This window comes from Cherax quadricarinatus, chromosome 2, assembly GCF_038502225.1.
Source record: "Cherax quadricarinatus isolate ZL_2023a chromosome 2, ASM3850222v1, whole genome shotgun sequence".
Classification (NCBI taxonomy): Eukaryota; Metazoa; Arthropoda; class Malacostraca; order Decapoda; family Parastacidae; genus Cherax; species Cherax quadricarinatus.
Genome location: NC_091293.1, coordinates 77,957,620 through 77,972,806, shown reverse-complemented (window position 1 = coordinate 77,972,806; position 15,187 = coordinate 77,957,620). Strand labels below are relative to the sequence as shown.

At 44.4% G+C, this 15,187-nt stretch overlaps 1 protein-coding gene across 2 annotated transcripts in view; it reads left to right on the top strand.

The window, feature by feature from the left end:
• LOC128684357 (bone morphogenetic protein 10-like) overlaps positions 1–15,187 on the top strand; it is a 488,158-nt gene that overhangs the window by 451,566 nt on the left and 21,405 nt on the right. For both annotated transcript variants that reach the window (XR_011392489.1, XM_070089116.1), the window contains exon 6: positions 11,612–11,736. Coding sequence is in view for 1 of the 2 variants with exons in the window: in XM_070089116.1 (XP_069945217.1) it covers positions 11,612–11,736 (125 nt within the window). In the remaining variant the exon portion in view is untranslated. The remainder of the gene's footprint in view (positions 1–11,611; positions 11,737–15,187) is intronic.

The window sequence follows — 15,187 nt, the reverse complement described above, 5'->3', positions numbered from 1 at the left end:
AAGGCCGGAAGAATAGGAACAGAACTGGATGAACACAGCAGGGTTCAGGATTTGCTTGACACAGTATATTGCTGTAGATAAATGATTCACAGAACCGAGAAGTTGAACGAGACTCTTGTGCAACAGTTGTGTAATCTTTATTGTGGAAACGTTCCGCCAACCACTGGCTTCCTCAGTCCAGTACAGAGAAGAATGGTTGACGATCAGAAAGAGTTTGACGTAATCAGTCCCTCAGCCTGGAGTCGATGTGATCAGTCCATCAATTATTGGACAGTGGAAGTCACTAGTTGGCGAAACGTTTGCACAATAAACACACACAAGTGTTACACATGTGTCTTATTCATGAACGGTATATTGCTCATGAGATCACATGGTAAGAAGGCGCTGTTTAATAGTTGCTTGGAAGTGGCTGGCAGATAGCGAACCTTTTATTAATGGCTTCAAACAAGGAGTTACATATTTTAGGGCCTTTTATGAGCATTAAGTTTTTCCACAGGCTGAGTCTGACTCGGGGGATATCAGTGAGATTTTTTGCCTTGTTTTATGTCTGTGAGTTCCAGAGAAGGGTTTATATTAGAATTAATTTTCCCGTATGTATATAGTATGCACAGTAGTATGAGTGAATATTTTGTTTACTGAGTAAGTTTAAACTTCTAAAGAGTGGGAGAGTATGCTGTTTGTTACTAGATTGGGTAATCGCTCGTACAATCGTTTATTACTCAGATATTATTGGTTTTAGATGATTTACTGTTGTTGATCATCAGATTCAAATATAATAAGTGAGGTAGAGATATATTAGAGAGTAGTGCAATGTCAGTAGTGCTGTTTAAGGTAAATAGTAACAAATCTAAGAGAGGATACCTACTGATCTGCAGACCTTTGTTTTGTGCTGGATGTGGGTAATGAATTTCAAATTGTTGTCAAGGTACAAAGCTTAGAATTTTTCCTCGGTTTGTCTGACAATGAGAGAACTGTTAATCATAATTATTAGCTGGATGTTAGCAGCTCTGTCCCCAAACATCACGTAGAATTTCTTATTAATATTATGAGCTTATTGATAGTAATCAACATTGATATCTTTACGAGCTTCTCGTTAGTAATGTTATTGAGAGAATTCAGATTTGAGTCAGAGATGACAAAAGTTAGTTAGTAAAACAAATGTGCAACAATTAGGCATCTTTATTCCGATACGTTTCGCCTACACAGTAGGCTTCTTCAGTCGAGTACAGAGGAGTTTGCAGAAGCAATAGAGATGTGAAGACGATGTCATTAGTCCATCAGCCTTGAAGACGTAGTTTTGAGGTGGTCAGTCCCTCAGCCTGGCGAAATCTTTTGTTCCATAGTCTGGAACGAAACGTTTCACAATAAAGACACCTAAGTGTTGCACATGTGTCTTATTTACCAACATGTCGGTACTGTATACCATTTTCAAGACAAAAGTTGTGTCAACTACGAAGAGATGTATGTGGAAGATCACTCTGTCAGACACTGCAACATAATGGCATCTTGGTACAGAAGAGACAACACCTTGAACAACTTTTTCAACAGAGAATAGTTGGATCTGAGAGGGACGTGACCTCCCAGTGACTACATTCTCTCTACTACTACTCTGCACCTCTCCTTCTGACAGTATATAAGTCTCCACACTGTCGCTTGTTTCTTCAGACTGTTTCAGACTATGAAACAGAGCTCTTCTCCAGGCTGACGGACTGACAACCTCAAATCTACGACTTCAAGGGTGATGGACTGATTACACCGTCTTGACATCTCTACTGCTCCTGCCTATTTTCTGTACTCGACTGAAGAAGCCTACTGTGTAGGCGAAACGTTTCGGAATAAAGTTGCCTAACTGTTACCCATGTGCCTTACCTACCAACACGTGGAATATCACTGATCTATTTGACGGAAACCAGAGGCCGGAGAACACTGCCCTGAGGCACTACAAGGCTGACCAGATTATGTCATTGATGAAGACATTGATGTTCGTTGTTAACCAAACATCTTCGTTAATAACTGCAACAACACCTCCTCCAGTGCTCTCAGATATTGCTAATTACATATGTAATTATCTTTACGATGAGGCGCTAAACCCATTAGGCTCATACAGCACTCTACAGCTGGGAGAAGGAAAACAGAAAATAGCATTCATCATCAACAAAAGCATAAACAATTGAGGATAAACAAAACCATTGTTTGGAAACAAAGACATTGGTCATAAACAACAGAATTGGTCGTAAAAAAATTCTTCGTAAACGAAACTATTGTTCATAAACAAAAGCATTGTTTAAAAACAAAAGGATCGGTCAAAAACAAAACCACTGATTATAAACAAAAGCACTGATTATAAACAAAAGTGCTGATTATAAACAAAAGCACTAATTATAAACAAAAGTGCTGATTATAAACAAAACCACTGATTATAAACAAAAGCACTAATTATAAACAAAAGCACTGATTATAAACAAAAGCACTAATTATAAACAAAAGTGCTGATTATAAACAAAACCACTGATTATAAACAAAAGCACTAATTATAAACAAAAGCACTAAGTATAAACAAAAGCACTGATTATAAACAAAAGCACTAATTATAAACAAAAGCACTGATTATAAACAAAAGCACTAATTATAAACAAAAGCACTGATTATAAACAAAAGCACTAATTATAAACAAAAGTGCTGATTATAAACAAAACCACTGATTATAAACAAAAGCACTAATTATAAACAAAAGCACTGATTATAAACAAAACCACTGATTATAAACAAAAGCACTAATTATAAACAAAAGCACTAATTATAAACAAAAGCACTGATTATAAACAAAAGCACTAATTATAAACAAAAGCACTGATTATAAACAAAACCACTGATTATAAACAAAACCACTGATTATAAACAAAAGCACTAATTATAAACAAAAGCACTGATTATAAACAAAAGCACTGATTATAAACAAAACCACTAATTATAAACAAAAGCACTGATTATAAACAAAACCACTGATTATAAACAAAAGCACTGATTATAAACAAAAGCACTAATTATAAACAAAAGCACTGATTATAAACAAAACCACTGATTATAAACAAAAGCACTGATTATAAACAAAAGCACTGATTATAAACAAAAGCACTAATTATAAACAAAAGCACTGATTATAAACAAAACCACTGATTATAAACAAAAGCACTGATTATAAACAAAAGCACTGATTATAAACAAAAGCACTGATTATAAACAAAAGCACTAATTATAAACAAAAGTGCTGATTAAAGTTAAGACACTTGTACAACATCTGGGTATCTTTATTGCAGACGTTTCGCCATCCAGTGGCATTATCAACACAGATTCTTGGACATAATAAGAAAAACAGAAGAACTATATACAAAAGATGAGGTAATGAGTCGGTCAGCCTTGAAGGTGGTGTTTAGAGCACCGTGGTTGTAGAGATTCTGAAGCACAGGCAAGAAGACTGGCGCTTATATAGGCGTCAGTGAATAGAGACGAGTAGCAGACGAGGACATAGTCACTGGTAGGCGGGATTCCCCAGTGGAAATAGGTCCTACCCAAAATGATGGGTTAGTTGCAGTAAGCGTGAAGAAGGTGATGTAGATGTCCTCTGAACCACTGCAACATCATGGAATCTTGGTTCTTCACGCTTACTACAACTAACCCATCATTTTGGGTAGGACCTATTTCCACTGGGGAATCCCGCCTACCAGTGACTATGTCCTCGTCTGCTACTCGTCTCTATTCACTGACGCCTATATAAGCGCCAGTCTTCTTGCCTGTGCTTCAGAATCTCTACAACCACGGTGCTCTAAACACCACGTTCAAGGCTGACCGACTCATTACCTCATCTTTTGTATATAGTTCTTCTGTTTTTCTTAATATGTCCAAGAATCTGTATTGATAAAGCCACTGGATGGCGAAACGTCTGCAATAAAGATAACCAGATGTTGTACAAGTGTCTTAACTTTCATCTTGTCGGTATTGTATGCCTGTCTTGCACAACAAAAGCACTGATTATAAACAAAAGCGCTGATTATAAACAAAAGCACTGATTATAAATAAAAGCACTGATTATAAACAAAACCACTGATTATAAACAAAACCACTGATTATAAACAAAAGCACTGATTATAAACAAAAGCACTGATTATAAACAAAAGCTCTGATTATAAACAAAAGCGCTGATTATAAACAAAAGCTCTGATTATAAACAAAAGCACTGATTATAAACAAAAGCGCTGATTATAAACAAAAGCTCTGATTATAAACAAAAGCACTGATTATAAACAAAAGCACTGATTATAAACAAAAGCACTGATTATAAACAAAAGCACTGATTATAAACAAAAGCACTGATTATAAACAAAAGCACTGATTATAAACAAAAGCACTGATTATAAACAAAAGCACTGATTATAAACAAAACCACTGATTATAAACAAAACCACTGATTATAAACAAAAACACTGATTATAAACAAAAGCACTGATAATTAAAAGCAGGAATCCTAAACAAAAACATATAATAAACAATAGCATTGGTCATAGAGAAAAGCTTGAATCATAAACAAAAGTATTGGTTTAATAACTAAAACCTTACTCATAAACAAAATCCTTGAATATAAACAAAAGCATTCATGTTAAATAAAAGCACGATGCATAGACAAAATCACTGATTATTAAAGTTAATATAACTGTTCATTAACAAAAGCATAACTCATTAACAAAATAATTGAACACAGACAAAAGTATTGGTAATAAAAGCATTAGCGGGAAACAAAAGAACTGGTCTTACGAAGACATATTGACATCAGAAAAGAAATCCAACAAAAGAACAATAGTATTCGAGCCAAAAAATATTACGGAAAACAACAATAGTTCAAAAAAAATACAAAATAATATACAGGAACAATAGTCGTTAATAATAGAAAAAAATCATTGAACACTGAGAACCACAAATCATGCAGATCAAGGGTATGTTACCCGGGTACCAGGGCAGATCAAGGGTATGTTACCCGGGTAGCAGGGCAGATCAAGGGTATGTTACCCGGGTACCAGGGCAGATCAAGGGTATGTTACCCGGGTACCAGGGCAGATCAAGGGTATGTTACCCGGGTACCAGGGCAGATCAAGGGTATGTTACCCGGGTACCAGGGCAGATCAAGGGTATGTTACCCGGGTACCAGGGCAGATCAAGGGTATGTTACCCGGGTACCAGGGCAGATCAAGGGTATGTTACCCGGGTACCAGGGCAGATCAAGGGTATGTTACCCGGGTACCAGGGCAGATCAAGGGTATGTTACCCGGGTACAAGGGCAGATCAAGGGTATGTTACCCAGGTACCAGGGCAGATCAAGGGTATGTTACCCGGGTACCAGGGCAGATCAAGGGTATGTTACCCGGGTACCAGGGCAGATCAAGGGTATGTTACCCGGGTACCAGGGCAGATCAAGGGTATGTTACCCGGGTACCAGGGCAGATCAAGGGTATGTTACCCGGGTACCAGGGCAGATCAAGGGTATGTTACCCGGGTACCAGGGCAGATCAAGGGTATGTTACCCGGGTACCAGGGCAGATCAAGGGTATGTTACCCGGGTACCAGGGCAGATCAAGGGTATGTTACCCGGGTACCAGGGCAGATCAAGGGTATGTTACCCGGGTACCAGGGCAGATCAAGGGTATGTTACCCGGGTACCATGGCAGATCAAGGGTATGTTACCCGGGTACCAGGGCAGATCAAGGGTATGTTACCCGGGTACCAGGGCAGATCAAGGGTATGTTACCCGGGTACCAGGGCAGATCAAGGGTATGTTACCTGGGTACCAGGGCAGATCAAGGGTATGTTACCCGGGTACCAGGGCAGATCAAGGGTATGTTACCTGGGTACCAGGGCAGATCAAGGGTATGTTACCCGGGTAGCAGGGCAGATCAAGGGTATGTTACCCGGGTACCAGGGCATATCAAGGGTATGTTACCCGGGTAGCAGAGCAGATCAAGGGTATGTTACCCGGGTACCAGGGCAGATCAAGGGTATGTTACCCGGGTACCAGGGCAGATCAAGGGTATGTTACCCGGGTACCAGGGCAGATCAAGGGTATGTTACCCGGGTACCAGGGCAGATCAAGGGTATGTTACCCGGGTACCAGGGCAGATCAAGGGTATGTTACCCGGGTACCAGGGCAGATCAAGGGTATGTTACCTGGGTACCAGGGCAGATCAAGGGTATGTTACCCGGGTAGCAGGGCAGATCAAGGGTATGTTACCCGGGTACCAGGGCAGATCAAGGGTATGTTACCTGGGTACCAGGGCAGATCAAGGGTATGTTACCTGGGTACCAGGGCAGATCAAGGGTATGTTACCCAGGTACCAGAGCAGATCAAGGGTATGTTACCCGGGTACCAGGGCAGATCAAGGGTATGTTACCCGGGTACAAGGGCAGATCAAGGGTATGTTACCTGGGTACCAGGGCAGATCAAGGGTATGTTACCTGGGTACCAGGGCAGATCAAGGGTATGTTACCCGGGTACCAGGGCAGATCAAGGGTATGTTACCTGGGTACCAGGGCAGATCAAGGGTATGTTACCCGGGTAGCAGGGCAGATCAAGGGTATGTTACCCGGGTACCAGGGCAGATCAAGGGTATGTTACCTGGGTACCAGGGCAGATCAAGGGTATGTTACCTGGGTACCAGGGCAGATCAAGGGTATGTTACCCGGGTACCAGGGCAGATCAAGGGTATGTTACCTGGGTACCAGGGCAGATCAAGGGTATGTTACCCGGGTACCAGGGCAGATCAAGGGTATGTTACCCGGGTACCAGGGCAGATCAAGGGTATGTTACCTGGGTACCAGGGCAGATCAAGGGTATGTTACCCGGGTAGCAGGGCAGATCAAGGGTATGTTACCCGGGTACCAGGGCAGATCAAGGGTATGTTACCTGGGTACCAGGGCAGATCAAGGGTATGTTACCTTGGTACCAGGGCAGATCAAGGGTATGTTACCCGGGTACCAGGGCAGATCAAGGGTATGTTACCCGGGTACCAGGGCAGATCAAGGGTATGTTACCCGGGTACCAGGGCAGATCAAGGGTATGTTACCCGGGTACCAGGGCAGATCAAGGGTATGTTACCCGGGTACCAGGGCAGATCAAGGGTATGTTACCTGGGTACCAGGGCAGATCAAGGGTATGTTACCCAGGTACCAGGGCAGATCAAGGGTATGTTACCCAGGTACCAGGGCAGATCAAGGGTATGTTACCCGGGTACCAGGGCAGATCAAGGGTATGTTACCCGGGTACCAGGGCAGATCAAGGGTATGTTACCCGGGTACCAGGGCAGATCAAGGGTATGTTACCCGGGTACCAGGGCAGATCAAGGGTATGTTACCTGGGTACCAGGGCAGATCAAGGGTATGTTACCCGGGTACCAGGGCAGATCAAGGGTATGTTACCCGGGTACCAGGGCAGATCAAGGGTATGTTACCCGGGTACCAGGGCAGATCAAGGGTATGTTACCCGGGTACCAGGGCAGATCAAGGGTATTTTACCCGGGTACCAGGGCAGATCAAGGGTATGTTACCCGGGTACCAGGGCAGATCAAGGGTATGTTACCCGGGTACCAGGGCAGATCAAGGGTATGTTACCCGTGTACCAGGGCAGATCAAGGGTATGTTACCTGGGTACCAGAGCAGATCAAGGGTATGTTACCCGGGTACCAGGGCAGATCAAGGGTATGTTACCCGGGTACCAGGGCAGATCAAGGGTATGTTACCCGGGTACCAGGGCAGATCAAGGGTATGTTACCCGGGTACCAGGGCAGATCAAGGGTATGTTACCCGGGTACCAGGGCAGATCAAGGGTATGTTACCCGGGTACCAGGGCAGATCAAGGGTATGTTACCCGGGTAGCAGGGCAGATCAAGGGTATGTTACCCGGGTACCAGGGCAGATCAAGGGTATGTTACCCGGGTACCAGGGCAGATCAAGGGTATGTTACCTGGGTACCAGGGCAGATCAAGGGTATGTTACCTGGGTACCAGGGCATATCAAGGGTATGTTACCCGGGTACCAGGGCAGATCAAGGGTATGTTACCCGGGTACCAGGGCAGATCAAGGGTATGTTACCCGGGTACCAGGGCATATCAAGGGTATGTTACCCGGGTACCAGGGCAGATCAAGGGTATGTTACCCGGGTACCAGGGCAGATCAAGGGTATGTTACCCGGGTACCAGGGCAGATCAAGGGTATGTTACCCGGGTACCAGGGCAGATCAAGGGTATGTTACCCGGGTAGCAGGGCAGATCAAGGGTATGTTACCCGGGTACCAGGGCAGATCAAGGGTATGTTACCCGGGTACCAGGGCAGATCAAGGGTATGTTACCTGGGTACCAGGGCAGATCAAGGGTATGTTACCTGGGTACCAGGGCATATCAAGGGTATGTTACCCGGGTACCAGGGCAGATCAAGGGTATGTTACCTGGGTACCAGGGCAGATCAAGGGTATGTTACCCGGGTAGCAGAGCAGATCAAGGGTATGTTACCCGGGTAGCAGAGCAGATCAAGGGTATGTTACCCGGGTACCAGGGCAGATCAAGGGTATGTTACCCGGGTACCAGGGCAGATCAAGGGTCTGTTACCCGGGTACCAGGGCAGATCAAGGGTATGTTACCCGGGTACCAGGGCAGATCAAGGGTATGTTACCCGGGTACCAGGGCATATCAAGGGTATGTTACCCGGGTAGCAGAGCAGATCAAGGGTATGTTACCCGGGTACAAGGGCAGATCAAGGGTATGTTACCTGGGTACCAGGGCATATCAAGGGTATGTTACCCGGGTAGCAGAGCAGATCAAGGGTATGTTACCTGGGTACCAGGGCATATCAAGGGTATGTTACCCGGGTACCAGAGCAGATCAAGGGTATGTTACCCGGGTACTAGAGCAGATCAAGGGTATGTTACCCGGGTACCAGAGCAGATCAAGGGTATGTTACCTGGGTACCAGAGCAGATCAAGGGTATGTTACCCGGGTACCAGTGCAGATCAAGGGTATGTTACCCGGGTACCAGAAGTGAGGGGCAGGATCGTAAGCTTGATCCCAGGAAGTAGACCGTAGCTCCAACTCCTTGGATCAAGATTTCTTCATTAGAGTGTGTGAGTGAGGGATACACTTCTCATCATCAGTGTGAGGGATACACTTCTCATCACCAGTGTGAGGGATACACTTCTCATCACCAGTGTGAGGGATACACTTCTCATCACCAGTGTGAGGGATACACTTCTCATCATCAGTGTGAGGGATACACTTCTCATCATCAGTGTGAGGGATACACTTCTCATCACCAGTGTGAGGGATGCACTTCTCATCATCAGTGTGAGGGATACACTTCTCATCACCAGTGTGAGGGATACACTTCTCATCATCAGTGTGAGAGATACACTTCTCATCATCAGTGTGAGGGATACACTTCTCATCATCAGTGTAAGGGATACACTTCTCATCATCAGTGTAAGGGATACACTTCTCATCATCAGTGTGAGGGATACACTTCTCATTACCAGTGTGAGGGATACACTTCTCATCATCAGTGTAAGGGATACACTTCTCAACATCAGTGTGAGGGACACACTTCTCATCACCAGTGTAAGGGATACGCTTCTCATCACTAGTGTGAGGGATACACTTCTCATTACCAGTGTGAGGGATACAATTCTCATCATCAGTGTGAGGGATACACTTCTCATCACCAGTGTGAGGGATACACTTCTCATCACTAGTGCGAGGGATACACTTCTCATCACTAGTGTGAGGGATACACTTCTCATCATTAGTGAGAGGGATACACTTCTCAACATCAGTGTGAGGGACACACTTCTCATCACCAGTGTAAGGGATACGCTTCTCATCACCAGTGTGAGGGATACACTTCTCATCACCAGTGTGAGGGATACACTTCTCATCACTAGTGCGAGGGATACACTTCTCATCACAAGTGTGAGGGATGCACTTCTCATCACCAGTGTGAGGGATACACTTCTCATCACTAGTGTGAGGGATACAATTCTCATCACTAGTGTGAGGGATACACTTCTCATCACTAGTGTGAGGGATACACTTCTCATCATTAGTGAGAGGGATACAATTCTCATCACCAGTGTGAGGGATACACCTCTCATCACCAGTGTGAGGGATACACTTCTCATCACTAGTGTGAGGGGTACACTTCTCATCACCAGTGTGAGGGATACACCTCTCATCACCAGTGTGAGGGATACATCTCTCATCACCAGTGTGAGGTATACACTTCTCATCACTAGTGTGAGGGATACACTTCTCATCACCAGTGTGAGGGATACACTTCTCATCACCAGTGTGAGGGATACACTTCTCATCACCAGTGTGAGGGATACACTTCTCATCACCAGTGTGAGGGATACACTTCTCATCACCAGTGTGAGGGATACACTTCTCATCACCAGTGTGAGGGATACACTTCTCATCACCAGTGTGAGGGATACACTTCTCATCACCAGTGTGAGGGATACACTTCTCATCACCAGTGTGAGGGATACACTTATCATCACCAGTGTGAGGGATACACTTCTCATCACCAGTGTGAGGGATACACTTCTCATCACCAGTGTGAGGGATACACTTCTCATCACCAGTGTGAGGGATACACTTCTCATCACCAGTGTGAGGGATACACTTCTCATCACCAGTGTGAGGGATACACTTCTCATCACCAGTGTGAGGGATACACTTCTCATCACCAGTGTGAGGGATACACTTCTCATCACCAGTGTGAGGGATACACTTATCATCACCAGTGTGAGGGATACACTTATCATCACCAGTGTGAGGGATACACTTATCATCACCAGTGTGAGGGATACACTTATCATCACCAGTGTGAGGGATACACTTATCATCACCAGTGTGAGGGATACACTTATCATCACCAGTGTGAGGGATACACTTATCATCACCAGTGTGAGGGATACACTTATCATCACCAGTGTGAGGGATACACTTCTCATCACCAGTGTGAGGGATACACTTCTCATCACCAGTGTGAGGGATACACTTATCATCACCAGTGTGAGGGATACACTTATCATCACCAGTGTGAGGGATACACTTATCATCACCAGTGTGAGGGATACACTTCTCATCACCAGTGTGAGGGATACACTTCTCATCACCAGTGTGAGGGATACACTTCTCATCACCAGTGTGAGGGATACACTTCTCATCACCAGTATGAGGGATACACTTCTCATCACCAGTGTGAGGGATACACTTCTTATCACCAGTATGAGGGATACACTTCTCATCACCAGTGTGTGGGACAGAAAGAAGAGAATTCAATAAACTTTCGTTATTTTACCTTGCTTACATTTCCACATATTTGAAAAGAATTCTCTGAAATTTATTTATTTCTCATAATCCGTAGACAGAGAGAGGTTCAGTGTCTCTGTATATATGTACACTGAGAAATTTGCCACTTTATATACTCTAAGACTCTGACTTAAGGTATTAAAGTATGCTTGTCTGGTTGTGTACATTTGACAAGCACCTCTTACACGACCCTGGGTGTCTTGTAGGTCGAGGCAGGGGACGCAAGGGACGCAAGAGGAGGGCCAAGAACGGCTGCAAGAAGAAACCTCTGTTAGTAGACTTCAAGGAGATTGGCTGGGATACCTGGATTATCGCTCCGAAGTCCTATGAGGTAAGGCTGACATCATTTCCTATTCCCGTCTAACTTACGAAACTGGGCAAGTGCAGTGTAGACGCCAAATTGCTAATTCGTATGTCTAATTCAACCTAGTTCCCGTCATTATTACCATACGCTCTTGCGATACTGTCCATAGGATGGATATGGAGTGCACAATAAACTAACACTTCGACAACAAGATCTCTCTCTCTCTCTCTCTCTCTCTCTCTCTCTCTCTCTCTCTCTCTCTCTCTCTCTCTCTCTCTCTCTCTCTCTCTCTCTCTCTCTCTCTCTCTCTCTCTCTCTCTCTCTCTCTCTCCCTCTCTCTCTCTCTCGCATTTTTTTTACACAGGGTTTGACAAGGTTAGGTTAGGGATCACTAACTTTATTGACAACCTGTTCACAAGTGAAGAATTCCTAACTTTATTGACAGGCTCAGAGCTGTTACTTACATCAGCCCATTGAAAGCGTTTTTATTGTTATGAAACATAACAAGTAGGGAACAGGATGAAGTTGGAGTCATCTGTGGGCCAGCATTTTCATTTGATCAACTGACTTTATCTCGTTGACATCATAATGCTGTACGAATGTGTTCCATACTCGAGTCATCCTGGGTATATATGATCTCAGATGGAGTGATGTTCTGGAGAAGGGCACAGCCAGAGTAAAGTTTCTGCTTTCTGCCCGTCTTGTGGTACTTTGACAATGTTTGCCTTGTACATAACAGTAAGGCCACCCACATCCCGCCTGTGTTGAAGGCTCTGCTGAAATGACAGATCTATCCAGGATGGGTCCAGGCAAGAGATGAGACGTCTTGCTCTGTTTTCTATTCTGTCAAGCAGTATCAGATAAGGGAGGATGGGGGGGAGGCAAACAAAGTAAGTGGAGCATACTCAAAGTATGAGTGTACTTGTGCCTCATACAGAATCTTGCAGCCGCTACTGTCAAGCAGATGCGAGATACATCGAAGTGCTGTAAACTTCCTGGCTGTCTTGCTTGCAGGATTTACAGCGTGGTTCTTTATGGTCAGTTGGGAGTCAAACTTCACCTCAAGTATATCAACTGCTTCCCCAGGTACCAACACTCTCCCATTCATACTTACTACTGCTCTGGCATTACCATCATGGTGCCTAGAGATCATCATCATTTGTGTTTTCTCAGGTGCAAATGTTACCTGCTGTGCTTGCAGTTTTGCCAAGAGGCCCTGGTGCCACACTCGGTCGAAAGCACCAGCAATGTCCAGTGCTACCACACAGCTGACTTTGGATTCATTCAGTGACTGGTGGCATATAGTAGATCGGCAGCAGAGTAACCTTTCCTGAACCCATATTGACGGTCACAAAGTAGTGAGTGGTAGTCAAAAAACTCTGTCATTTGTCTTGAGATTATTGTCTTTAGGATCTTGCCAATGACTGACAGGAGTGACACTGGTCTGTAGTTGCTGATTTCTGCTCTGCTCTTCTTTTTGTGAACAGGGACTACATTTGCACATCATCTCAGCAATCTTGGGCTCAACTTCCCTGGGCCCACAGCCTTTTCTTGGTCAAGCGATTTAAGAAGGAAATGCACCTCCTCCTGCCTTATTTTCACCACTGACAGTTTTGATACAGTTCTTGCAGCTCGCCAAGGAGGGTCCCTTGCTGGATTAGGAACTTGCATTTTGGTAGCAAAGTGTTCGGCAAAGAGGTCCGCTTTCTCTTGACTACTAGTAGAGGTGGTCCCATCCTGTCGATTTAGAGGTGGAATGAGTCCATCAGGCAGATAACCTTGTTTGTCCTTGACCAGGGACCACCAGGTTTTGGAACCCACTCTACCTGATGCTAACTTTCTTTTTGTGCCCACCTCCCATTTAGAGACGGCCCACTTTTGAACTTCACCCATATATGTACAGGCTTGCCTGTGCAAGTTCAGTAGCAGCCTATCTACAACGAAAGCCAAACCAAGGCTGATCTGTAGGCTTTGTCACATACTGCCAGTGAGGGATGTGTTTTTGTTGTAGATTAAGGATGTGTCCAGTGAGGGCATTCACTTGGTTGTCAACACCCCCTTGAAGAAGAGCATTCCAAACGGTGGTGGCGAACTCAGAACAAAGGGCTGATCAATTACCCCTTTCCCATAGCCAGGTTGTGCGTGTGGACTCCTTACCTCGTTCTGTTGGGATCTTCAGTGTCGTAAAAACAGTCTTATGGTCAAACGATCCAACATAACCGAGGAGTTAACAAGTGACTATACCTTCTGCTAAAAAACCATACCCCCGGCCGGGATTGAACCCGCGGTCATACCTTCTGCTAGATGACTTACTACTGGGTCGAGGGAGGAGGCAGAGATGTGAGCAGGGAAATCAACAAAGTTTCTCATGTCAAACGCTGCAAGAAGGTCATCAAAGTCCCTCTGAATAAGATGCTGGTTGAGGTCACTAACAAGTATATGTTGACAGTTGTGTTGGAGCAGAAGGGAGTCCACATTTTCCCTTAGAAAGTTAATGGGTCTGCATGTTGCCACTGACATCAGTACATTGCACATGCTAATACAGAGGTACTAGTGTTTATGCATAGCTTGAAGAACATCATTTCAAGACGAGTAGGGGTGGCAACATCAATGTGCTGGGCATGTACACTTTTAGAGAAGCACACAGAAACACCTCCTCCTTGCCCATGCCTGTCTCTTCTCATCTATAAGCACTCTCTCTCTCTTTCTCTCTCTCTCTCTCTCTCTCTCTCTCTCTCTCTCTCTCTCTCTCTCTCTCTCTCTCTCTCTCTCTCTCTCTCTCTCTCTCTCTCCTCTCTCTCTCTCTCTCTCTCCCTCTTGTGATGAAGGTCAACTGTGCTGGTGAGGTCAAAAGGGAGACGTAACAAGTCGCACCCAACCACTCACACCTTCCACCATTTATCCCAAACTACCACACAACTCCACCAAACATATTAATATTACAACCACACAATTACTCAAACCCGCGGTCAAAAAGGAGTCAGCTATGGTCACCTGGATTATAATATCACAGAGATATTTACTGTAAGTTTACACACTAAACATTGGTAGCAAATGGTAGCATAACACGAGCGAAACCGAACAGTCAAAAGGCACATGAGACTGGTTCCTACTATAAAAATAATAAGAACCAGCACCTCTTAGACACCATGTCATATAGCGGGGTAGGGGGAAAGGAACGAGGGATAATTGGGGAATTAGAGAGTAAAGGGAGGGAGTACTCAGGAGAGGTGAGTCGAGTGACAGGACTGTAATGTGATGTTACTGGTGACTGCACCATCACCTCTCATTAACTCTACACTACTCACTACCGTATACCTCGCTCACTTTTCACTCACTCCACCATATATAAACAAAATAAAGTGTATAAATAAGAAATAAATAACGTGGACAGTGAATATCACTATTCTACTCAAACACAATTTATTAAGTCCTTGTGTAATAATTTATTTGGGAACAGGAGAACACTATTCGGTTT